Genomic DNA, 26,321 nt, shown 5'->3' with positions numbered 1-26,321 from the left:
AAAATACGACCTCCACTGTGAAGGAAGTCAGGTTGGTCGTGCATTAAGCTATCTACCGCTTGCATTAACACATAAACGGACGCTCATGGCTAAGCTATCCAGCTTCAGTGCAACCTTACTGGCAACAGATTGTAGGCTTGTCTCACTGTACATTTTTGAGCTCAAAAAGGAGACTAAGTTCACCATAATAATTTTGATCCGAAGAAGGAATAAAATCTATTGACTGATGAGAGAACTTCAGATGGAAAATGTTAATTTCCCTTCACAGAACTTTTCACACCGAAACCAAGAGACTCAGCCGCGCCTTAGCCAATGGTTATTTGGCTTCAACAACATCATAGGATATATGATACAACTTTCACCCTTGCCTCATTGGAGGGTTTTGTCTTCCATAAAAAAAGTCTATAGATCCAATTTAATTCTTGATAGAGAGAGATCATCCAAGCAAGTCTATGGCCTGACTGCCCAATTTAAACTACTGCAGATCATCGTTTGACGATGGCCAAGATTATTCCATCTTCACTGAGATCAAACTCTTCAGAAGTTTAGCTAAATGTCAGCACATCTAATTTAGATCGGTGGACATATAGCTGTTTTTATTTATCATTCACTACCAAGAAAAATCTGACAGTAAAGGGCATGGAAAAAGTGCTCAATGCCCCTCTTTGCCATGGGAAAAACTCCCATAGCGAGAGAGGTATTTTTTTTTTTCATTTTCAAAAAGAAAATCCCACTTTTGGACTTTCTTTTTGTAAAAAATAAAATAAAATAACTGTGCCATCCGGCGGTTCCTGGCAATGCCTGAAATGTCTGTTCGGGTAACAGTCATTTAAAATGTGGCCACAGTCACCTCCACCAGGGTGATGGAATAAATTATTCGATCACCCTGGTGGAGGTCAGAAGGACTGCCAAAATGTAAATCAGGTCTTTAGTCAGAAGGTAACTTTTGTGACCAGATACTCCTTTTAGACTTAGCTGGCCTCTGCTGCATCGCTGTAGGACTCAATTTGTGCTTAGGATCCAGTCTACTGCACCTATAGATGCTATGATACTTCTTTATATCTTACATTTTAAACATTCATATCTCTGGTTCTCTTTATTGAAATGTGATCATTTTTAATATTACAATTTATTTTATTTTTAAAAAGTGTTTGTAGGATTTTTATAGTTTTGTGCTTCGATTCTTTAACTCTTTCGTTACTGCTTAACACTTTAGAAATTTTCCTAAGTTAAACCAGTCTGCTCAGTGCCATAGCTACCAGGAATTGAGCAAAGGTTTAAATTATCGACACTATGTGCTTCATCAGACATGTTTGTGGACTAATTTCTTGATTGGACTCACTTCCCCACACCTAATTTCTCACATTATTACACAATAAACCAGAGCAAAAAAATTGTGGGATACTTCTCCAGGGACCATACAGTGCAACTGAGGGGCCGATTATGATGTCGGTCGGAAAGCCTTAGACCGCTAGTCTGAAGGTTTCCAACCACGGTCAGAGGCTTTCTGACCAGCACGGTCAGTGTGCAGTCCAACCGTTATGTTATGTTATGTTATTGTAGATTTATAGAGCGCATTATCACCCAGAGGTCTCTAAGCGCTGCCGAATTACGATAGCTGTCGGAGCGTAAACTGCCCGGCCCTTCCGATGCGGATCCCCCGGCTCTTGGAGTCTTCCGAACGGTAGGACCCGCACTGTAATCCCCTATGGAGGGGAAGTTGGTTTCCCACAGCATTTCCATGCCAGCCTTTCTGACACAGAAAGGCTATCAGAAATTGACTCTGGGAGCCCCTAGCAGGGCCTCCTTGCCTCTACGCCCTAAGGTTGGTGACCGACAGGGTACCTAGCTAAATCCCTGCACTGTGTGGTAGGCTCCATGGGGGGCCTGCCACAGGGTGCAGGGTTTTACACAGACCCACATTTCTCTATGGGAACTTGTATTACAGCTGGTTTACGGCCGTAACACATGCTCCAATAGAGAAATGTGAGTATCCGACTGAACAGTGTTCGGTCGCATTGTGATCAGGCAGATGGTAACACCAACTGGAGGTCCCAAGACTGAGACGGTGTCGGTCTGAGGCATCTCTGACTGACATCGTAATAATCCCCTTGCTGTCCACTTCTCACTCGCATAGTATATTTGTTTACAGCATGCAGTAAAAACTCCTTCACAACCACTTTATTCTGTCATCGTTTAGCAGCATGCACAAGTATTTGTGACTATGTGGAATACATTTTAAATTCAAAGCAACCATTGTATTTATTCACAAGAATACTGGAACTTGAAAATCTATTGTGTGATGTAATGGGGTTCATGCTTGTGTGTCTCAAACACAGCAAAGTAGTAAATATTGCTTGCCCAATAAATTACCACACGGAATGAATGATGGGTAACATGAATTATAGGGATACTTTTTACCGAGGGATTCTGAGTGACTTCAAATAGACAACAACAGTGAAACTCGAGTTGTCGATGATGTCTTTCAGTAGCCGAGGTGAAATACATTCCTGTAAATCTCCAATTTACCCATCTGTCATTTTATGTTATGTATGGCTACCAAAATAATTTGCACCTGCTTTCAGCTGCTGGACAGTGGCGGAGGAGTACTGGGGGAGCCATACATAACATAGCCTCTGTTATGTATCCTTGCCCTAAAGGTTATTTTCCTGCTGTGCTGCAGGTGGATTATTTCCATTGTTCATGACAAGGTCAGCTCGTCATTAGCACAGCTCCAGTGTACTGCATGACGAGCTGAGCTCGTCATGAGCATGGAAGGGGTTAAGAGAAACTTTCTTACAGTCCTAGATCCACCTCCGCCACCTTCCCTTCCTTCCTTTACTGGCTACTGCTGGGCGTTCTGCTTTCAGTCAAAGCAGACAAGCAGAGCTGCGCTGACAGGCTCTCAGGAAGGCCTGCCATCCTGGCCTGGAAGGCCTTTGACATCACAACGAAGGGTAACTAATATTGTTATCAACAGTTGCTATGTCATAGCAGTAGGTTATCAGATTTACAAACTGAAATAAATGATAGTCTCTCCATGAGATCCATACATACCAAATCAATGTTACCTTTACACATTGGTCTTGCAACTAAACACCTATAGTAGAAGTTGCACTAATAAAACATTCAAGTCATGTGCTAACAGTGTTTCACAAAGTAAAACCAAGAATGTAATGTAAGAATGTGTTATAGGATATCATGGGTTGAAAACAATTGGCAATTAATACTTTCATTGCTTAAGTTGAGTATTCTTTAGGTCTCACTCCAAGAAGCTTTAGCTTTCTGAGAGATATCATATTATCAATACTTTTAAAAAGTGCAGGGAGAGTGTGTCTTGGCTGTCATGTGTTTTCATGGTTTGACATTGTTTGGGTGTCTATCAATCAAGGCTATGGTAATTTGAAGGTCGTTAAATTGTTCTCCCATGGGAAATGCTGCTTAAGTAGCCCTTTGTTATACTGCAGAAGCAGCATAATCTATAGCTTTTAATTCAGAGTTAGCACACGATCTTTGATGTATTTACTGGCACACTGGCATTCTAATTGCTGACTTTTTTGTTTAAGACATGCACCCTGTTTGTCTCTAAGGCTCTTAAAAGCTACTCACGAATCACCCTCGTAATTTCATTGGTTTTAGTTTACTGCCTTGGTCACGTGTTGGTGGATTTACAGCTTTTTTGTTTGCAGAGTAAAGATTCTCAGGCACATAGGGTTTCTTATGCTTCACCGAAAATACTGACCCAATGTCAAACGTACCTACTATGCAATGTGTGTTGTTTATGCCATTTAAGTTTCTGTGCAAACTTCCTAGTCTAACTCCTCTTCAGTGCATTGTTTTTTGGGCTTACAGTCTACTTCACCTAATGCGGTCTGCTCAACAAAGGAGGGCTCCTCCCAGTTACCATACTGTTATAGCCAATAGGTCGTTTCATTGTGGTATCTTCTTTCTAGGACAGATGGGGGCAGCACTCACAATTCTAACCAACTATTAACACGCACTTAGTTTAACAATAAGATCGATCTATTTGCTGTGCCAGTGCTTGTTTCATTTCTTGTGAAGTATTCTTCAGTTGAAATTCTGTACTACCATTACTACTCGCAATAATCACAATATGTTTACTGTGAAAAATAACTACCATTATCTTTATGACTGTCCCTATATTAGTTTGGATTGTATACATTTGATACCCATTCTCATTAGAAGCTTATAATTAGATTTTTTATAAAACCTCTTTCTCACAGACACGCAACGTACACATTATTACATTAAGTTAGTAATGAATGTTATATTTGCAGCCTCGATAAACTACAGAAGAAATGCATCACATCCCAATTTTCATTGCTGGCGGAATTGTACAAGAAAATTACATAATAATATATTATATTCATGCATAGCCAACTTATATTATCCAATAATTTATCATTTGCTAATGCTGCTGGATAATTTCTTTCACACAGATTCAAGTTATAAGTTTTGCAACAGAGCATAACTGGGATTCACTTGAGATATATGATGGCAGCGATTTGAATGCGCCAAGGCTTGGAAGTTTTTCAGGTATGTCACAATGATTAAGAAACAATGCTATGTTTTGGGACATTCCCTTTCCAAATGGATGGAGTGATTTTCATGATTGTTTGTGAGTACAATTAAAAGTACCAAGGTTTCTGACTCGTTTGACTCATACATGAAAGTGCTTTCTTGTAGATTTCAGACTTTAAAAAATCAGGGTCCGAATTACATTAAGTATCCCGGGGTCACAACAGGTGTTTGCGCTCGCTCTGCACTCCCCGTGACACTTTGATATGACAGAAGGGGGCGCAGACGCTTGTGCGTCCCCCTCAGTAATACCAATAGTGCTGGCCAACTTAAAGCGCCAGCCCTACCATCAGCGGGTGTTCTTTCATATGCTTAGGGGCATGTCCAATGCAAATTAGGGAATTCCTTTGCCTCTGTGCCATATTACAGATGCGGGTGCAGAGGCAAAGAAGCTCTCAGGGACACACCGACAGTGCTCCACCTTCTAGGTGGCACACTATGTGAACGCCCCCTGAGAGCACTCCTCTGGAGGGGAGAAAGTGGGTTCTAGGGATCCCCAGACATCCAGTCACTGACTGCACTCCCCCTGCAAGGGGATCTCTAATCCCCTTCATAAGTGCAGGCGGGTTGCCGCCTGCCCTGTGAAAAGAGGGAGCTGCTGCAAGCAGCCACTCCCTGTTCTCATATGGGGGCAGCGCAAGTTTGTGGCTGTCCTGGGGCAGCACCATAATGGGGCTCATTGTCATTGTTTGTGTCGGGCGCACCTTTTAAAAGGTGCACCTAGAGCAATCAAGACAACGCGTAATACTGCCCCAGAAATGAGATATCAGACTAATTTATATTATTATGTTTATATTCAGCTTTTTAACCAACATCACCCTGAATTTGAAATAGTGTGAACTTGTAGAATTTGGTTGAATTTTCGATTTCTGCTGTAAATTCAGCTGACATTATCTCCCTTTTAATATGTTGAAAGATACTTCTACCTTAAAACGGAAACCTATAGTGAATGTTATTATCCGATAATAACCTGCCACCTGAGACAAAAAACCAAACTCAAAAGCTATGGCACAAAAGTCTTAAAATGGATAAGTGAAATCAAGACCGCTTTGTTCTCGCAATAGCATTATCTATTGTTGTTAATAAATAATAATGGTAATAAAGCAATACAAACGTATTCATCACCACCACTCTCCAACAAAGGAGTTACTAATAGCACTTTTCCCAGTAAATCTAGGATGGGGGACATTACTGCTCATGACTACAGGACAGTGGGGAATAATCTGCGTAAATTGTTTTTTTCCTGGACTGATTCTTTCAAATATTCCGTCATTTTCTGCCGGAATTTCGCCTCGGGCTTAGTCAACTGGTAACTCTTTATGTGAAATACCCCTGTGACACTGTACTCCCAGAGGTGCTGTTAATTCCTGCTACCACACAGTCAGGATTACTAGGGCACTTAGGGCTAGATGTAGGTAAATCTATTTTACCACTTCTTAAATACCGAATTTTACCGATTCGGTATTTAAGAAGTGGTAAAATAGAGGGGGGGAGATGTAGGTAATTCCAGATGTGGAATTACCGAATCGGTAATATTCGGTATTTACCGATTCGGTAAATACCGAATCGGTATTTCCTATTGATTCCTATGGGCTTCACAGCCCATAGGAATCAATGGGAAATACCAATTCGGTAATTACCGAATCGGTAAATACCGAATTCTGCAAGGGTGCAGGGGGTGTCACTTTGACACCCTCTGGCACCCCAGAAATTGACATGTGCGCCATGTGGCACACAGACATGCCCTAAGGGCATGTCTGTCTGTCACATGGCATAGGTGTGCATGCACACATGTGCATGCACACCTGAATTCGGTATTTTAACACCCAATTGGACTGGGTGGTAAAATACCGAATTTGTAGGGCCTTTGGGACTCTGAAGAGTCCCACCTACATCTCAGATTTACCGAATCGGTAAAAATACCGATTCGGTATTTTACAGAATCGGTAAATTTACCGAAACGGTAAATTTACCGATTCTGTAAAAATGTGCCCCTACATACCGAAAACCCATTTACCGGTCGGTAACTGCCGAAATCGGCCGTTACCGGTCGGTAAATGGCTCCTACATCTGGCCCTTAATGTGATCTAACACCCTTTGATTAATTAATGTGATTCCCTAAACAATTTTCCTAGGTGGTGCCTGACTGCATCCACACCATTTCAACACCGACTATGGTTACCTTATTTCAGACTCAAAAATGCGCTAAGAAAAGATAACTCTGCCAATATATTCCACAGTGAGATTCCGGTGAGAAGGTTATTTCATTGTTGTTAGCCTCATGGAGTGAAAGGCACGTCAGCTCCCCACACCTGTTCATGGTCACCTTCAGAGTTATGCCGTAACTGAAATTATAGAAAAGGACATACTTGCTGTGCTGTAATTTCTTGCCTTTATACCAGTCACCAAAGGAGAGAGATTCATTTTCCCCTTGCCAGGATTGTGGGTTTTGCTCAATCTTTTCTCTTGCGGAACACACAAAGAGTAGGAAAGGTAAGAACTGAACGGTTCCCACATCAACAACAATAGATAGCTTGGGCAGAAGGTTTTTACCAGAGTTTTAGACATGAAGTGGATGAAACGTTAGTTTATTTATTGGCACCTCTGAAGAATCTGCAGATAAAAGTGTTGAGCAAGAATATGATCTTTGCCATCCAGAGAATAAATCACTTCCTGCATTTTGGAGTGGTTTAATGTCAAGCGAAGCAGAGTTTGAGCTCAACCTTCAGTGGGATAACTCTGCTAATAAACCAACAGCGCTTGGCAATAAGACTGATTTGCAAGACCCTAGAAGCAATGGATACACGGGGTAAACAGAGAGATCTAAATGCCCAGAACTTATCAGCTTCAGCACTAACGTGAGTCAGGGACAGACCGGGAACCCAAAGCAGTCCTGACAATGTTGTCAGACCAGCCCCCCTATGGTGTGTAGTGAGCGAGCCTGGCTGTTATACGCAGAATTTGAGGGGACAGGGTGTGTAAGTGTAAAGCACTGGCTGGCCCCTGGAGGCTGGAAATGACAGTGAGTGGATTATGCTTGCTTGCTCCTTTAGTTCCGGGGGCGATATTGCAGCCCAGCTGTAAAACCAGCCCCCAGTAACAAAACTGTCCACCACCCTTCCAGCCTCCTCGGGAAATGCCTGATATGGCCAGTCTGGCCCTGACGCGAGTATCTGCTCCATGCCCGTTTTGACATAGGAACCATTCTATGACCAGCTTACTGGCAGCTGCCCTGAAAATGGCAAATCAGACGGGACATATAGCAACAAGTATGATGGAGGTGGAACAGTGAACAAGTGTGCTGGAGTGTATATAATGCCTGATTAGTAAAGATTACTTAAAAATTAGAGAAATAATCCGGGTACATTTTAAAAGCTTGGGGATCTTGAAAATGGTCTCCTCCTCGATGATGTTAGACAGAGGAATAGCTAGGAAGGTGCAAAGCAGAGTGACATCCAGCCACGGCAGGTGCAGGTAGGAGAGTGGGGTGGGAGAGAGTCGACATACGACGACGAGGGAGAATAAAATAAAAAGAAAACAAAACCACTTACCTCTTCCTTGCTGCATTGCCGAGTCGGCGATGCAGCAAACGCAAGGAAAGTGCTGGGTTTTAATTGCTGGGCTGTGATGTGCTATATTTTAATAAATCTGCCTCCTAATGTCCAGTCCCAGGTATTTATCATTCTTTAAAATAAGACTGCAGTGTAAAGAGGAGGCAGGGTCACTGTCAAATGTAGTCTACTAAAGTAGTAAACTTCTACCTTCTACACAAAGGGACAATCTCTGGGGGTGCCCAGACAAACTGTTAGTCGGCTTCAGTAGTAAGATCTGCTTTTCATTAAGCTGAAAAACATGTTTCTTTTTGTCTCTGTTGTTAACCCAACATTTGGTACACACAGGGCCGGCGCTAGGCATATGCAATATCTCAATTGCAAGGAGACCCATTCAGAGACACTGCAGGAGGCCGATGATACAGGATTTTAGCGCCCCCACAGTGTTAACTCTCAGCCCACAAGCAATTCTTACACTTATCAAGCTGAAGGTGTGAGAATTGCTTGTGGGCTGAAAGTTAAAACTGTGGGGTCGCTAAAATCCTGTACAATGGCCCTCCCGCGGTGTCTCTGAATGTTTTCCTTGCAAGGGGTCACTTAAGTAAATTAGTGGGGACTGGCACATTTCCTTAAGTAAATTAGAGGAGCCTTGGGAATTTCCTTAAGTAAATTAGAGGGGGCTTGCGCATTACCTTTTAGCCCAGGGCCTCGCAAATCATAGAACCTGCTCTGGGTAGTCAGTCAGCATGAGATGTCTGGGCTCCTTTGGGACAAGGCGAATAAAAGCTGAGAGATGAAAATAGAACACACCCCAGCTATGTCGAACGGTGTAGGGATCAGACATATTGCTTCATTTTAGTGATGCTTTCCTTAAGGGAATGCCAGCACAACCTAAAGAGGCAGAATCTGGGGTGATCGTCTCTATGTTTTGACAGGAAGCTGAAGCCAGAGTTACATCTAGGTCATTTTAATGGAATTGTTCACTCTTCCTTTTCTTCACATTCGTCAGACCGTAGGCAATTGACATGAGAGACTGAAGGAAGCTGTCAATAATGCAACTATGAATGTTCATGCTCTTACATTTACTTCTGTTTTGCACTGTTATGTATCCTGTAATCAATAAAATAGACTTAATAGGAGAGTTTCGAACTCCAAATTCCTATCCGGTGTATGAACTAAAGATTCAGGGATAAGGGAAATAAGTTCTGTCATCGTCTACAGCAGCACGTTTGGAATATAATAAAGTGTTAAAAAAAGCTGAAACTCTTTCGATACAACTTTGCAATAATACGCAGCCTTCTACCTTTTCCCGTCAGAAATACGTGGCCTAGTGGTTAATGATATTAGAAGCGTTGTGAAAAACAGATTGCCCAATAAAAAGAAAATAGTCTTCATTATGTTGCCTAGTTCACTTTAGCATTGCTTCGTCATTTCCCAGTTAAGAGTCATGACAGCAAAACTATGTAGTGAACACTTTTCTTGAATGCTAGCCAACGTCACTGGAACATAGGGTTTGATTGGTATATTAAGCTATCGCTGCAGAGCATTTTAGGGGTAAACAACCTTTACAACGCACTACCATTACAACGCGGTCATTACAACGCAAACTATTACAACGCATTGCGCTGGGGGGCTCTCTAGGATAGGGAATAGGTTAATTTACTATCCAATAACCTTCCCTAGTGTCCACGGGGACTGGAGTTGGAATAGTAAATTAAACTATTCACTATCCAACACCCAAAAGCACTATGCGTTGTAATGGACTGCGATGTAAAAACCGCGTTGTAAAGGCAGGCGTTGTAATAGCCTGCGTTGTAACGTCATACATCCCATTTTAGGGTTTCGCCAGCAGTTAATCAATACAGTGTTCCTGATGAAATTATCATTAATTGTCCTGTTGCTGACAATATTTAACTTGACTTCTGGGCAGTGCCCTCCACCACCTGACGATTCTAGTCGGAGCAGAACTGGTTCTCGTAATAATTTGCGTTCCCATGGGCAACCCAGAAACTATTCATGCTCTATTTCAATTCAGCCAAAAATAAACATTCCTCTGGCCACCTGCCCAGATGTGGCTATAGTTATTGGAACCACTCCTTTGAGCAAGGGACAGGTAGAGTCTAATGAAGAGCTATGTAACTCGTAGATTTCCATGGATTGGGTTGGTACAGTACTGCAGAGGGGGACTGTGTTATTGTTAATTTTAGAAATCCATTTCTCGTGCAAAATCTATTGTTTGGCCTTCTGAGTCGTGCTAGGATGGGGGCAACATATCCTTGGTTCTATTAGGTTACGTTTAGAGACCTAACATTCTTCTTACCAACCACGGTAACCCTATCTCACAAACACGCCAGTACCAAAATATCAGAGCACTCAGGTCTGTCCCTTCAGTTCTTCAAATGTTTTACTATCGAGAACCTGGATCGGCTTCATAGTGTGTGTGTATGGGGGGTGGGGGAGGGGGGGGGATCAAGTTCTCCATTCCTCTTTCAAATAATTTTTAAGTCCATTTTTTTTTATGTGGACTGACTCTCAGATGCTACTCAGATCAAGGGGTTTCTCCTGCACCTTACAACACCATAATCCCTCAGGAGGATAGAGTTACCACAAAGGGCTCTGCGAATGTTATCAGAAGGAGCCCTTTTACATTGCTGAGTTGGAACATAGCTGGCTTAAAAGATAAGATTACTACCCCTGATTAGTTAAACTTTGTCGTAAAATATGAATTTATTGCTCTGCAGGAATCATTGGACACATCTTATTCTTCCTGCCCTTGCTTTGCATGTTACTATTGCCCAGCCACCCCCTCCTTACGAGGCAAAGCAAAGGGTGGTCTTTCTTTATCGGTCAAGTTGAATTTGAAAGCTGATGGTTCAGTTTTAGATATGAGAAATCCCACTTTTATGGTTTTGCTTTATAAGGATAAATTACGTTTTTTATTTAACACATTTTTATAATAATGATTTTTCTATTTCTACTTGTATTAATTTTAAATCTTTATTTGCTTTCCTCGCTGATTTAAAACCTATAGGCATATATCACAGCCCAACTATCTTCACTGCGGGGTTTATAATGTCAACTGGTGACTAATTACAAGGCACAGGTACAGGGCTTGGAATGCATGCTCTGCTTCCACGTGGGCAAAACCAGACAGTGGAGGGGAGGAGCTTGGTGGGTATCTTGCTGAACAAGACATTGTTGACCTTGTGAAATTATTTAACCAAGATGGGCCTTCATTGGCCTCTTTTAAAGGCCTTGGTTGGGCCTCGGTCACAGATTACATATTTGTAACTATACATCTGGCACTTCCATTTCTCATGGTGCCGTTTTAGCAACAGAATGGGTTACCATAATTCTCTGCACGCAGTTGGACAATTTCCAGTGCACAAAATGGCTTTACCAGAGGCGCCGGTTTCTATTACTCAGCATACTAGTGATGGAATAAGGATTTTATGACATCTGAGCGTTCTGGGGCCTACCCTTGCCACATTGTAGGAACTCCATCTACCGCTATTTTTGAACTGTTCATCGGACAAATGTAGGGATGCAAGGCTTCCCTATGATAAAATCCTAAGTTTAAGAACTAGGCAGTTTCTGTTACAACCAATTAGGAGTAGGCAGATGAGCCCTCGCTGGGTTGACAGACATTGTTGTTTAGCTGATCGTAGGTTAAGGCGGGCTCTCTCTCTGTAACCTCGAAGTCCCCTTTGTGGTGTGTGAAACTCATAATATTTATCAAAACACCCTTAGGACAAGGAAGAACGATTTGAATAGTATGGATTCGAAGCGTCTGGAAAGGCCGGTACTCGACGTGAATAGTAAGACATTTTGGGATCTGGTTAACCAGATCAAACAAAGGGAAGCTCCATCAAATCCCTTTTTGAATTGTAATGTCCCGGTTTCAGATTTGGTTAATTATTTTATAGATATTTCTCATTTGTTTTTAATGGTGCGTCTAGGGGACATGTTAAGGGTTAATCTATCACACTGTATGACAATGCATGTTACCCTTCAAGAGGTCATCAATGCTATAAGGCAAAGTCCAAGTGGAAATCTTCAGGGCTAGATGGGGTCCCAATGGACTTTATTAAGTGTAATATCGATCAATGTTTTTAATAATTCACTGTGCATGAAGGTTTCAAGCTCGTGGGTCCTTTCCACACCAGTCCCGATTTTTAAGAAAGGGGTTCTCATGCTGCCCAAATGTTATTGCCCTGTTTCTCTTATCAATGGCTCAGTTGAGATCATTGGATGGTTGAGTTTCAACCACCTAAAAAGACGGGCAAATCGTAACAACATTGTATGTCCCTTTCAATTTGGGTTTCGCAAGGAGCTGGGTACAGCGTATTCTTTTTAAATTTTGTTTTTGCATTGATCATTACAAATTACACAGCAACACAGCAGTGTCAGCTTAACAAGGAAAGGGAGAGAAATGGAGATGAGGAGGGAGAAGAAGGAAGGGGAAATGAGTCAGGGAAGGTTTAGGGGAAAAAGTGTCCATTGCTAACTAATTCAATGTAGAGCATCATTCGTTATCGATTACATACAGTAAAATATATTAAAGTATACCAACACAGAATAAGCAGTGACAACAATAAAACCACTTATCACATTGAGTGGTACCTAAATGGTTGGGCAATACATGCAATTTAATTGGCTATGTGACCTTCCTGTGAATCAAGAAAGAAACAGGCAAGACCACAGTGTTTCAGGCTGTTCAAGGCATTGAGATAGATGCTGATCAGTCAGAGTCCCTTTGTCGAAGCTAGGAAGTGAATGGCTTCCAGATGTGCTTGGGGCGAGATCAGAGTGACATAAGCTCCCTGTAGTTAGACAATTGCTCTTGACCGTATGTGATATTGTGAATCCAAGATTTAATGGTGGGAGTGGGTCTTCTGTCCCAGTGTATAGCCACTCAGCACTTGGCCAGCAGGAGTAGCATGGCAATAAGATGACAGCATGTGTTGGGCATATTTTTAACATAGCCCAATAGTCCCACCAGAAGAGTCTGTGGGACCTCGTGACCAGTGATCAAGTATATATGAGTAAATAACTCCCCCAGAAAGAAGCTATCAGCTAACACTGCCATGGCAGGTGAAAAAAATGAAAACTGTGGAGCTCTACATTGCAGAAAGCATAGGTATGAGACTAATCCCATCTAGAAAAGTTTTAGGGGGGAATGGTCAATACGATTCAGGAATAGGAAATGAATTAATCCTAATCTATAGTCCAGAGAGAGATTTTTCAGCTGTCCACTGCAAAAAGACCATTGTGCTGATAGAGCACGCAGGTCACCCAACTGTAATTTTATCAATGCACACTTGGGCCCATAATTCAATTCACCATGTTTACTCAGTCGGGTAAACCTACACTCTACTACCAGTACATTAAATACTACCAATTCCTATACCATTGACTTACCAATCCTTGTCACTGGTACCTATGATCACAATGGATCAGGGAGTTAGATGTAAAGATAGGCAAAACAGTCAAAATACCAATACATTTGCACTCATTTATAATAACCACAGACTGGAGAAGTTTTGAAAACCTTTATCTAATCTTCGTCGAAAGTCATAAGCAAAAGGTTTACAGCAAGCAAGCTATCAATAACCAGAATCATGAAAAGTGTATAACTATGCAAAAGGTATATTATGCCAACCATTTAGAATTCTAAAGGAAAGGTAGGAACAGGGAACACACTTTAATGAGTTTACAGAAATCAGACTTGAAATGGTATTTTCTAAAGGACGGGGTAAATAAGGGACATACTAGTAGTCACGGTTTAATCGTTTTCAAGAGGGTGGGTAAAAGAGGGAACATAACTTATAATGACAGAATTGCAGTAACCATGTAGCTATAGAGAAGGTAAGAAATTTGAACACACTAATAATTCAGATTAACCACTTCAGGTTTCCAAGGGAGGGTAAAGAAAAGGAATATCTATATTTTCATGAACAGTTCTTATCTTTACTTCTAAAGGTTAGGAGAAAATTGGGTCATACTAAATTACCAAGAATCATGATTTAATAATGTCTCATAAGAGGGGGAGAAAAAGGGAACATATGCAATAGTGACTTTAGCAAGACTTTGGGAGGGCAAGAAAATGTACTATTTGTTTCCACACAGATTTATATTTACCTAGAACGGTTTGAAGACCAACCCTGGCCACGGGTCAGTTAAAAGGACAGAAGAAACCCCAAGGAAATGCAGTTGCCAGTAGGCCAGCAGGTGCAATATGGAAATCAGGACAGGGTAGACCAGATTAGGATCAGGACAGGACCACCGAAAGTTGAGACCAGCACCCGCAGTTCAGTTGCAACGCCTGCGCTACTCCCTCTCTGCAGCTATCAGTCAGAAACCCCGATTGGTTTATCAATTTCCCCAGCAAAGTGCTTCACCAAGCACTTAAGGTCCCGTAACCCCGATTGGGTCAGCGAGTCTGTCTGACAGAGTGCTCCGCAGCACCTCTGTTCTTGATCAGCTATTGAGTGCGTTGGGTCAGTGACAGGTCAGCTATTCGGACAAGTCGGACAATTTCTCTAACTAAACCTATGCTAGTTATACTAATTTCCAGGTCCGTGTACCAACCCCCAATGTTGCAAGTGTAAGAATCCCCAATTTCAATTGGACAAGGAAGAGGACAGGTCATCACACCCCATAATATTTCTGAATTTTGCCGTCTCCTATTCAAATTAAGGGTCCCGCCTATTAAATTCAGGTTCTCATGATGTCTTCAATTCGCAAAACAATGGACAGTCTATTGATAAATACATTGTAGTCTTTTGACGTCTTTTTAGTGAGGTTAGAAGTGAGTTCCCAGGCACATCTTGGCTGGTGCTTCTATCTGGCTTGCGTTCAATAACACAGAGTTCATCCTCTGGCTGTGGACTGTCAATCAATCAATCAATCAAAAACATTTATAGAGCGCGCTACTCACCCGCGAGGGTCTCAAGGCGCTGGGGGAAGGGTGGGGGCGCTACTGCTCGAAAAGCAAGGTCTTGAGGTGCTGCCTGAAGGAGAGATGGTCCTGGGTAAGACGAAGGTGGGCGGGGAGGGTGTTCCATGTCTTGGCCGCCAGGTAGGTGAAGGATCTTCCTCTGGTGGTGGTTCTGCGGATCCGTGGGACAGTGGCGAGGGCAAGGCTGGCAGAGCGGAGCTGGCGGGTCGGCGTGTAGAACGTGAGGCGGTTGTTGAGGTATTCGGGCCCAAGTCGTGGAGAGCCTTGTGTGCGTGGGTGAGGAGTCTGAACGTGATCCTTTTGCTGACGGGGAGCCAGTGCAGGTCCCTCAGGTCGGCGGAGATGTGGCTGTGTCTGGGGATGTCGAGGACGAGTCGTGCTGATGCGTTCTGGATGCGCTGGAGTCTTTTCTGTAGTTTGGCAGTGGTCCCAGCGTAGAGGGCGTTCCCGTAGTTCAGATGGCTGGTGACGAGGGCCTGGGTAACCGTCTTCCTGGTTTCAGTGGGGATCCAGCAGAAGATCTTACGGAGCATGCGGAGGGTGTTGAAGCAGGGGGAAGTAACGCCGTTGACTTGCCTGGTCATCGCGAGGGAGGAGTCGAGGATGAAGCCCAGGTTGCGTGCGTGGTCCGTGGGCTTGGGGGGGTTCCCAGTGCAGGGGGCCACCAGAAGTCATCCCAGGCGGAGATGGATGGGCCGAGGATGAGGACTTCTGTCTTGTCTGAGTTCAGTTTCAGACGGCTGAGCCTCATCCAGTCCGCGACGTCTTTCATTCCATCCTGGAAGCTGGCTTTGGCGGTGGCGGGGTTGTTGGTGAGGGAGAGGATCAGCTGGGTATTATCGGCGTAGGAGATGATGTTGAGGTTGTGCCTGCGTGCGATGGCTGCGAGGGGGCTCATGTAGACATTAAAGAGGTTGGGGCTGAGCGAGGAGCCCTGAGGCACGCCGCAGATGATCTTGGTGGCTTCTGCGAGGAAGGGCGGGAGACGGACTCTTTGGGTTCTGTCGGAGAGGAAAGAGGTGATCCATTCCGGGGCCTTTCCTTGGATCCCGGCGTGGTGGAGGCGGGTTGTCAGGGTGCGGTGACAGACCGCGTCGAATGCAGCCGAAAGGTCGAGGAGGCTGAGGAAGGCGGTTTCTCCGTTGTCAAGCAGGGTCCTGATGTCATTGGTGGCTGCGATGAGGGCGGTCTCGGTGCTGTGGTTCGCTCAGGATCCGGACTGCGATGGGTCGAGGGAGCCGTTCGTCTTGAGGAAGGCTGTCAGCTGATTGTTGACGGTTTTCTCGATGACTTTTACGGGGAAGGGGAGGAGCGAGATGGGGCGGAAGTTCTTGAGGTCTGTGGGGTCTGCGGTGGGTTTCTTCAGGAGGGCACTGATCTCTGCATGCTTCCAGCTCTCCGGGAAGGTGGCGGATACGAAGGAGTTGTTGATGATGTCCCGGAGTTGGGGTGCGATGATGGAGTCGGCTTTGTTGAAGATGTGGTGAGGGCAGGGATTGGCTGGGGAGCCCGAGTAGATGGTGTTCATCGTGTGGGTGGTGTCTTCCGTGCTGAGCGGCGTCCAGGCGCTTAGGGTGGTGGTGGGCAGCGTAGGTTCGGTGGTAGGTTTTGCGATCTGAGCGCCGAAGCTGTCGTGTATGTCGGCGATCTTGCGAGGGAAAAAAGTGGTGAGAGAGTTGCAGAGGTCTTGCGATGGTTTGATGTCGTTGTTGCTGGCGTTGGGGTTGGAGAGCTCTTTCACGATGTTGAAGAGGTCCTTGCTGTTGTGGGTGTTGCTGTCCAGTCGTTCTCTGAAGGACGATCTTTTGGCGGTGCGGATCAGCTGGTGGTGTGTGCGGATGGCGTTCTTGAGGGCTGTCATGTTTTACGTTGACTGGTTGTGGCGCCAGGCTTTCTCGAGGGCACGGCAGGATTTCTTGGAGTCTTTGAGATCGTTGGTGAACCAATGTACTTTCTTGCTGTCGGGTTTCTTGGAGGGTTCTTCAGTGGAGCAAGGGCATCGGCGCAGTCTGTGATCCACTGTGTGAGGTTGCGGGCTGCTTCGTTGGGGTCCGTAGTGTGGGTGGGAGGGTTTTGGCTCAAGGAGGTGGTGAGTTGGTCGGTGGTGATCTTGCTCCAGTATCTTCGGGGGGTCTGTTGCGGACAGTGGTGAGTCGTTGTCTTCCTGAAGTTGAAGTGTACGCAGCTGTGGTCGGTCCAGTGAAGCTCGGTGGTGTGGCTGAAGGAGATGTGGTTGCTGGCAGAGAAAACGGGGTCGAGCGCGTGGCCGGCGTAGTGGGTGGGGGTGTTGACCAGTTGCTTGATTCTGAGGTTGGCGAGGTTGTCTAGTAGGGAGGTGGTGTTGCTGTCCTTGTCGTTCTCCAGGTGGAAGTTGAGGTCTCCTAGGAGGATGTAGTCGGAGGAGGCGAGGGCGAGCGGGCTGATGAAGTCTGCGATGGCTTTGCTGAAGTGTGAGCGTAGTCCCGGGGGTCTGTAGATGAGGGTGCCTCTGAGGGTGGTCTTGGGATTGGTGTGTATCTGGAAGTGAAGGTGCTCTGCGGCGGTGAGGGTGTCGTTGGTGTTGGTCTTGATGCGGATGGTGTTTCTGTGAGCAATGGCAATGCCTCCTCCGGTTTGGTTGACGCCGTCCCTCCAGGTGATTTTGTAGCCGTCTGGGATGGCTATGGCGATGTCGGGGGCTGAGGTGGCATTCCTCCAGGTTTCCGTGAGGAAGGCGACGTCCGGCGCTGTTTTGTCGAGGAGGTCCCAGAGTTCGACGTGCGTTTGTGGACGGAGGGGGTGTTGAGCAGGATGCACTTGAGATTTTTGTTGTTGGCGGCTATTCTGACTGGTGCGGTGCAGGACCGAGTGCAGGTGAAATTGCAGGCGTGGCAGGTGAAGGCTCCGTGGGTGTGTTTCGGGGTGACTTGGTAGCAGGCTGGCTGTCGGCCGGTGTTGAGTGCGTGGAGGGTGGCGGCGTTGTATCTCCGTCGGGTGGGCAGGCTCCGGCGAGGTCCAGGGGGTCTGGCGCTGGGCGCGGTCCAGGCGTGGATGGGCGTAGACGGGCTTGCCTTTGGCGCGCAATCGGCGTGCCCGCTGAGCGTGACTGCTGCGCGTACGCGGGGACCCCGCCATATTTGGCGAAGAAGGGAGGGAGGAGCAGCTGGGAGGCGGGAGCGGGGTGGCGAATGGGGAGCGGGATCAGGAGGGAAGAAGAAGGGGGCGGGCCGCAGGGGAGCAGCGGCGGGGAGCGGGGGGACAAGAGCAGGAAAAACAGCCTGGGGAGAGCGGCGAGGGGGGCAGCCTAGAGAGCAGGGCACACGGGGGCCGTGCGGTGAGTGGGGTGACCGGGTCAAGGGTCACAGCTCACTGCCGCACGGACCCCACCATATACGGCCAAGTGGGAGGGAAGAGCAGCTGGGAGGCGGGAGCGGGGCAACGAATGGGGAGCGGGATCAGGAGGGAAGAAGACGGGGGCGGGGCCGCAGGGGAGCAGCGGCGGGGAGCGGTTAAAAGCAGGAAAAACAGCCTGGGGAGAGCGGCGAGGGGGGCAGCCTAGAGAGCAGAGGCACGGGGAGAAGTAGCAGGCAGAAAAACCAAGAGCAGAGGCCCAGGCAGAGAGGGGCACTGAGCAGGGGGAGGCACAAGGTCCTACGGCAGCAGGAGTGGCTGCGAAAATCGCGGCAGCAGCAGTGGAGAAATCAGGGCACACGAAGGCGTGCGGTGAGTGGGGTGACCGGGTCAAGGGTCAATAGCACAGAGTTTATCCTCTGGCTGTGGACTGTCATGCACAGAAAGGATTTTCAAAATGGAGTATTCCCGTCCCTCATGCCCAAAGATTACCATACATGAAAAAGTAAAAAGAAACAGTTTTAGAACTCACTCACTGGCTCTGGGGCAGGACTCGGGTCTCCTCTCGCAGGGGACTCCTTCTGTATGCGGTGGGGGTAAGCACCGGCAATGTGCCTCGGGCCCCCTTCGCTAAATTCCTCAATGTTGGCAGCATGTGCCATGCTTCACCGGGTCCCCCGTCTCAGGACCGGGACTTCAGGATCGAGCCAGCGAGGCTCCAGGCTGCCTCCTTCTATTCCGCGGCTTCCCACCGCTCATGGGAGCCCTGCAATTCTCGCGCCTTCTTCCTGCCCAGCCGCCGGCCCTGCCCAGGTCACAGGCAGACTTGCCTGACTTTCGGGCGGCTGCAGCAGGGAGACGTGGCAGCAACTTCCCCGGGGTAAAAATTAGGTGCAGGCTCCCTCTTTACATGACCAATAGCGAGCGGGGTGGGCACCAGCTTCTTCCACTGCAAAGGCAGACGCAGGTTGGGCACCTGCTCGAGTAAAGACACTCAAACGGACATAATGCAGGGTGGACAACTGCACAATCAAAGTGAAAAGGAGCGGGGTGGGCACCCACAAGAGCCCATAAGGCGGGGGGAATCCCTACGCTGGGGATTCCTTCTAAAAGTGCTGCAGCATCAGTGCTGCCAAAGTCTTTCCAAGGTCCAGGAAAAACAAGCAAGGTAACAGGGTCCCAGAAAAAGAGTCCTCCAGGCATCCAGGGGCAAGGCAGAGCCCAGGGAGGCAACCCGTCCCCTGGGCCACAGCAGCAGCATGCCCCTGGTAGATTCAAGTAGCAGAACAAGAACATTTACTTGGGGTCACAGTCCCTTATTCATACAGCTTTTTCCCTTTGTGACACAGCACAGGGTTAAGGGAAAACCAGATGCAACTGGTTTGGGAGCACTTTGTTTTGCTCAGCTCCTCTTCTTCTATTCACAGGATGGGCCAGGGACATAAGACGCAGCACAGGGGGTGGAGCCAGCATTGTGGAGGGAAGGCCCTGCCCTTTTCAGGTCCCAGGTGCAACTCCTCCCTTCCATCTACAGGCAGATCTCCCCATTCACCACCGGGCAGACCCATTCTGGCTCCTGGAGCTAAGCACACCAGCCAGCTCCTGTCAATCACAAGCCAGACAGTCAATTCACATTCACTGCACACAGAAATGCCAACTTCTAAAAATGGCACTTCTCCACTAGTCACATTAAATCTGCACACACCATCGCACAGCATTTAATCTCATAAGTTGGCACATACCAAACTTGCCCTTGCATTTCTCTCACATCAGGAATTACCAGGGACACACATATCCCTTATGCATTCCTATGGGAGGGCAGGCCAATCTCACCACACGCACTCAGAGAGCGCACGCACTTTACACTGGCCCACAGTGCCAAGGTGCGCAGAGACCGGAAATCACTACCATTATATCATATTAAAAGGCAAAAAGTTCAGGGGTGAACTTGCCAAAAAGGGCCAAGCCCAACAATAGATATGATCAACATTGATGATTGAAAGAGGTCGGCATGACTAGCAAAGATCAGCAGGTTACCTTGGCTTACCTTGGCTTAAGGAGTGTAATAATGACTGCCTCTCTCAATTAAGGTGGTAGGACTCCTGTGTTTAGGGAATCTGGAAACACAGAGAGAAGATGTGGGGCTAATAATGAGGCATGCTATTTATTAAAGGCGGTGGTTAGTCCATCCAAGCCTGGTGCTTTATTGCCAGGTAAGCTTCCGATAGTTTTTTCTACTTCCTCAGTGGTTATGGGTCTGTCCAAATAATCACGATGTGCATGTTCCAGCCATAATGCATTTATTGTGTCTAAATAATTAGTCAAGTCAGTCCAGGCTGGAGACATAGTAGCAGAATATAGATGTGTGTAAAAAGGTGCTATGATTTCTAGCATTTCCATTATAGAGTATACAGGACTGGACTTTCAGTTAAGCAGTTCAGTGATGTGAGCAGTGGCTCGCAAAACACGTAGCAAGGTGGCAATTGTCTTACTTGGACAGTCGCCTTCCTCGTATTGCCTCGCCTGAGAAAGTTGATAAAGGAATCTAGTCTTGCGAAAGTCCTCTTCTTGAAATTCTGAGATTTTCCACAGATATCAGTCAGGATAACAGAGTCACATGAGTGGAAGTGCTGGTTCTCCAAATTTTGGATATCAACCTCAAGCCTAGCCAAGGTACCTCGTATTGCCTTCACGACCCCAGATTGCTTTGCGATGCAGGCAGACTCACCACCAGCTTGATTGCCATCCATAACATGGAAGGGGATTTCACAGAGTCAACATTCTACACAAAATATTCAATAATTTATATTGAGTATCTCCTCATGAAACACTGTGTATGGAAATCCCCCTGGCAGTAGGTATCAGGTGAAGGCATGAGAGGGGGGTCTGTGAGATCCAGACAACCAGCACGAACGGAGCATGATTGGAGAGGGTACATGGCAGGTTAGACACAGATGAGGTCCATGTTTGGACATCCCTGGATACCAGCCAGAAATCGAGTATAGAGCAGGCATTGTGGAAAGCTGAAATGCAGATACCCTCTTGATTGTGGGTATGTGTCCGACGTCTAATAGGTAATTGTCCTGAGCTACCGTGTTTGGTGTTGATGTGGCATGTGGATGTAGAATTTGGATGCACCAGAATGATACAGTTGATCATTCATTACAGCATTAAAATAACTTAATAATTGTATGTATGCAAAATTTGATGATTTTTGCCAAGAGTCCAGTAAAGAAGTCCGGATCATTCTTATTTTGTCTGTACACAGCAGCCAACACCACTGGTCACCTATGCAAGGAGCCTGCTAGTATCGCATATGTGCCATCTGGGTCGATGATAGAGTGGGTTGTTTGCCATGGGAGTCCCTTGCGCAGAAGCATCATGATGTCCCAGGAATAATTTTGCCAGTAGATGAGTAGATGTTCCCCCATGAATGGCTGCACATGCCAGGGGTCCACGGACTTCTCAAATAAATCTCCTGAAGTAAACATGTCTATCTTGTGTCTGTTGAGAGAAGTGTCAAACACATGGTAACAATATTATCCATGGAGAGTTGGCCGGGTACGATTTTGTGACTGGTTGCCATTGTGTAGCCAGTATTGGGCAAATGGACGCTTGGGGATTGTGATAGTGTATAGGGTTTTATAGGGCAAAAAAAGGACATGAGAACTTATTACATCTCAACAATTCGACCCCAAATTTCTCCCCACCCACACCATCCCCCCCAATCAGGTTGCGATGTTCCACCACCCCACCCAAAAAGCTTACTGATATGCAAAAAACTAGAATGGCAATCATCCCTCAGGGACAGGAAACACCAGACAAACAGCCTCACCTATAGCAGCGAGGTGGCCGAACTGAGGAGAGACAGAGTGATCTGGGTAGTGAAACAGCAGTGTGTTTAGCACCAAATATTCAAGAGTGAATATCAAAGAAGGTGAATAAGATCAATCAATGAATTATAGTGCTGTGTTGTTCACCGACAGTCCTCCCAAAAGGCCCCGGGGAGGGACACATGGATAAGTATTGTCATTGCTGTTTTCAGTCTATCGTTATTTCTGAGCTAGGCAGCTGTCAATGAGCAATGGGGATTCTCCTTAGTGCGTCTTTCCTTGCAGACATGTTTAGAGAATGTCAGCACAGATTTGGCATCCGTAGAGAAGTTAATTTTATGTTCCAAGGAGACTCACAGCTTAGCAGAGTATAGGAGAGCATATGGTATGCAGGCTTCCTGAAAACGTTATTTAGCAAGTACGAAATATCGACGGGATGCCTGTACTGATAGGGTGAAGTCCGGGTAGAATGAAACTGTTTTTCCTTGGTAGGTGATAGAGCTTCATTTGCGCACCAGCCGCAGGACTGCATTGCGGTCTTGATAGTTTAACAGGCGGACAACTATTCGGTCTGGCAAGTTCACCCACCGGCGGGTTGGGACAAAGGGATTGGTGGGCATGTTCTACAATGAAGACCTCTTAGAGGCCATCACCAAACATGGTCTCGACAGAGTCTTCCATTCTGGAGATGGTGGAGGATTCTGGAATCCTGGTAATCCAAAGTTAGTTTCATCTGGACCTTGCTTCCAGGACTTTGTTTTTGGCTTTTATGAGGTCGAGGACTTTATTCATTCATAACAAGTGTTCTTTCGAGTAAGCCTGTATATCCTCTGTGTCTGAGATTTGGTTTTCCTGCTGATCTATTTGTGTTTGTTGAGATGTTATTTGACATGGTCAAGGAGGCCTGTAAGTAGATAAAGCTCAGAAACAATGTTTTTTAGGCTGGTATTCACATCTATGAGAAGCGCACGAAGATCAATATCCTGTGTGTAGCCGTTCTCAACAGGAGCTGTACTGTGATCAGGATCTTGGCCCTGGTCAGCATAGTAAGTGAGCCGTCTTCTCTTGAATGAGAGTTTGGACTGTTTTATGTCTTGTCTGCACATAATTTAGTGCAGAGGGTTGTTAGCCTGGCTATTAAGGAACCAGTAGAAGTGTTAAAGGTGAAGCGGTCTCCTCCTTTTGGCAGTAGCGGGGCCCCAGTGCAAGGATGAGTCTCCAGCCAACCAGAGAACCGCAGAGCTCCGCCACAGCCCATACAGCTCAAGAACACGGCATGCAAGCTGGCTTAACAGCAAGGCAGGCTTCAAGTGTCATGGCGGCTGGGGAAGAATGTAGTATGCACTGAGATTAGTATCTGGCACTCTATATTGCAATTGAAGAACTGGTATAGGGCACCACAGGACCCCCTCAAGAGTCATTCAGGGGGAAAATTGCAGTGCAATACGATTTCACCCTGTTGGATGGATCAAAGTCTGTAATATAGCATGAGGCCTTGAAAAGACCCACTTCTGTGAGGTACAATTTATATAGTTTGCAGTTGGTGGTGTTGAAACGTAAATGTAATTTCCCAGAAATAATTTGATGGGCACCTCACAGGCCCCAGGCTAATCCCCAGAGTCTGTCAGCAGCATGCCGTATGGCTGCAAACCATTCAACATGACTTAGCGGGGAAGCGGTGATGCAAACAGAGGTCCCCCAGGCAGCAGTCGTGCTCCCCCTGTGCACAACCATGATGTCGCCTAGGGCACAGTGTCCTGCACCTCGGCCACCGGCCGGGCAGCCACACCATCCCAGGAGGGACAGAGGGCCTGCAGGCCTCGAGCCCCAATCAATCATCGGTAATCGCCACCAGGTGCAGGCCCTCCGAATCTGCCCCATTGATCCGATCCTCGTTGCTACCACAGTGTCCCCCTTTTTGGACATCTGGATAGTTGTGCACTGGCCACACCAGCAGTAAACCAAAGGCTGCATCTTCCAACGCGGCTCCACAGCATAGTTGTCATCTGGCAGCAGTTAAGCAAAAATTTAAGTCCAGGGTGCTGCTGTAGAAATAAGGTGACAGTCCACTGTGCCTAGTGAGCTCGAGCTCAGCCCACGACTTAGCACCTTCCCCGCAGCCATCTACAGCTGACCACATCACTCCAGCCAGGCCCCACTAGGCCGCATGCAGGTCCAGCTCTGCAGCTCTCTGTCACAGGCTCTGAGAGCACTCGTCGGGGGTTCCAGACCTCGGGGTGAGTGTCTCAGAGGTTAGTAGAGCCTATGCTAATGTTTATGACTAGCATGTGGCTCTGTAATAGGCGTAAGCCAAGCGGATTATGAGTTTGGCCAGCAGAGCCCGCTAAAGAGCTGCCATGTTGTTGCCTGGTGATACCACACACCCCAGCAGTGCTCAAATTTCAGCCTGATTACTGGCAAGTATACCATTGCTAAGCATTGTTCGCTGTACCTAGCCTTTATGGACTTGTTGACAGCATTCAACTGTGTTAATAGACCCAAACTTTGATTTATGCTGTTTCACTTAGGGCTCAAGGCTGCATACACAAATTGAGAACTTGGAAGTGAAGGTCCGGTTTAGCTCAGCAGGAGAAATGTCTGATTCATCTCCCTAGTCCAATGGGTGCAACCACAATGTATCCTGGCCTTATTATTTTTTATCTTTTACATCAATAATCTGTGTCTAGCTTTAACAAAAGCCACTGGAGACATCCCAAGGGTCTCACAAGTTCCTGTACTAGCACTTCTTTATGCAGAGGTTATGGTACTCATGGCACAGATTCCAAAAGCTTTACACATGTTGGTGGATTCCTTTATTTCTTTTGATGAGTGAGCTGGATCTTGCCACCAATTTTTGTAAGTGACATATATTGGGATGTGGCTTGGGCAAGACAATTGTATCCAAATTAACGGTGAGGGGGCGATCTCTTTGGAGTGGGAGCGATTTCAATTACTAATTATTTAACATGTTACACTGTTGTACTTTTTTTATATTTACAATGCTTAGTGTATTTTTGTGGCCTTATAAGGTGCTGAGGTTTGGTTGGCACCATAATGTTATTGTCTTGCAGACTGAGGAAAACCATATTTGAGGTGATGCATTTATCTGCCGCCCAATAGCTTTCATTTTATTATTCGTTCAGAGCCTAATCTAAAGCACATATCTGATAACGCTAAATTGGCCCCTTCTCTACTCTGGGTCAGTGTTTAGGACAATACTGAGGCTAGCTTGAACAGAGAAATTATTTTAGATTGCCTCTAGTTGGGCAGGGATGCTTCTATTTCCTGGTTAGCTTATGTTAAAAAAAGATTTAAAGTTTTGAGCCTCTCAGGCGTATTTGTTGCACCCCGCACTTTAAAAAAAATCAGATACGCCAATGGTGAAGCTTTGTTTATTAGAGTTCTGTCACTTGCAGAGATTGCAGACTCAATCATGTAAAAGCTCAATGAAGGTTATCTCATGAATTTGTACCTATGAATCCCGTACTGTATTAATATGTAGCTCTCTCATGTTGGGAGAGATTCCCTACTTTATCGCTTTAGGGTGGTACCCCACAGGGCTGTACTGGCTGTAGGCACCAGGTGTTTCCCCGGTGGGCGGAAGGGGTGGGGGCAGGTTCTGTACCTGTGGGACCGGTTTTGTTACTGATGGCTGGTTTTGCAGTAGTGCTGCAATATCAGCCCCAAGTAACAAAAGTGGGAGCTGTGCTCCTCACTAGCCCTCATCTCCCCCGGATGCTCCTGGAGCCATGGAGCAGTAATCTGCCAAGCTGGTTGCTATTCCCAGTCGGCCATGGTACTGCATGACTTTAATGAGATTCTCAAAAACTAGTGGCATTTTGGGGGCATCAAGTTTTGCATTTCCTTGTGATGGATTATCGGAAAGGGACTCTGATACATTTTATGTATTTTTGTAAATCTTAAAAACCTTAATTTCAGTTTTTTACCAAGCCGGTTTTCAAATCTTTTCAGTTTAGGAAATGCAAGGATGCTTTTGATCTACCTTTACTTTTTAACCAGCTATGATGCTTGTAGTGGTGTTTGCTC

The 26,321-nt window shown here is 46.1% G+C and overlaps 1 protein-coding gene across 1 annotated transcript in view; it reads left to right on the top strand.

Moving 5' to 3' along the window:
• CSMD1 (CUB and Sushi multiple domains 1) overlaps positions 1 to 26,321 on the top strand; it is a 4,503,734-nt gene that overhangs the window by 3,183,067 nt on the left and 1,294,346 nt on the right. The window contains exon 36 of the mRNA XM_078647516.1: positions 4,461 to 4,557. Within this exon, the coding sequence (XP_078503642.1) occupies positions 4,461 to 4,557 (97 nt within the window). The remainder of the gene's footprint in view (positions 1 to 4,460; positions 4,558 to 26,321) is intronic.

Source organism: Lissotriton helveticus, chromosome 6 (genome assembly GCF_964261635.1).
Source record: "Lissotriton helveticus chromosome 6, aLisHel1.1, whole genome shotgun sequence".
Lineage (NCBI taxonomy): Eukaryota > Metazoa > Chordata > Amphibia > Caudata > Salamandridae > Lissotriton > Lissotriton helveticus.
This window is presented reverse-complemented; position numbering and strand designations above follow the sequence as displayed.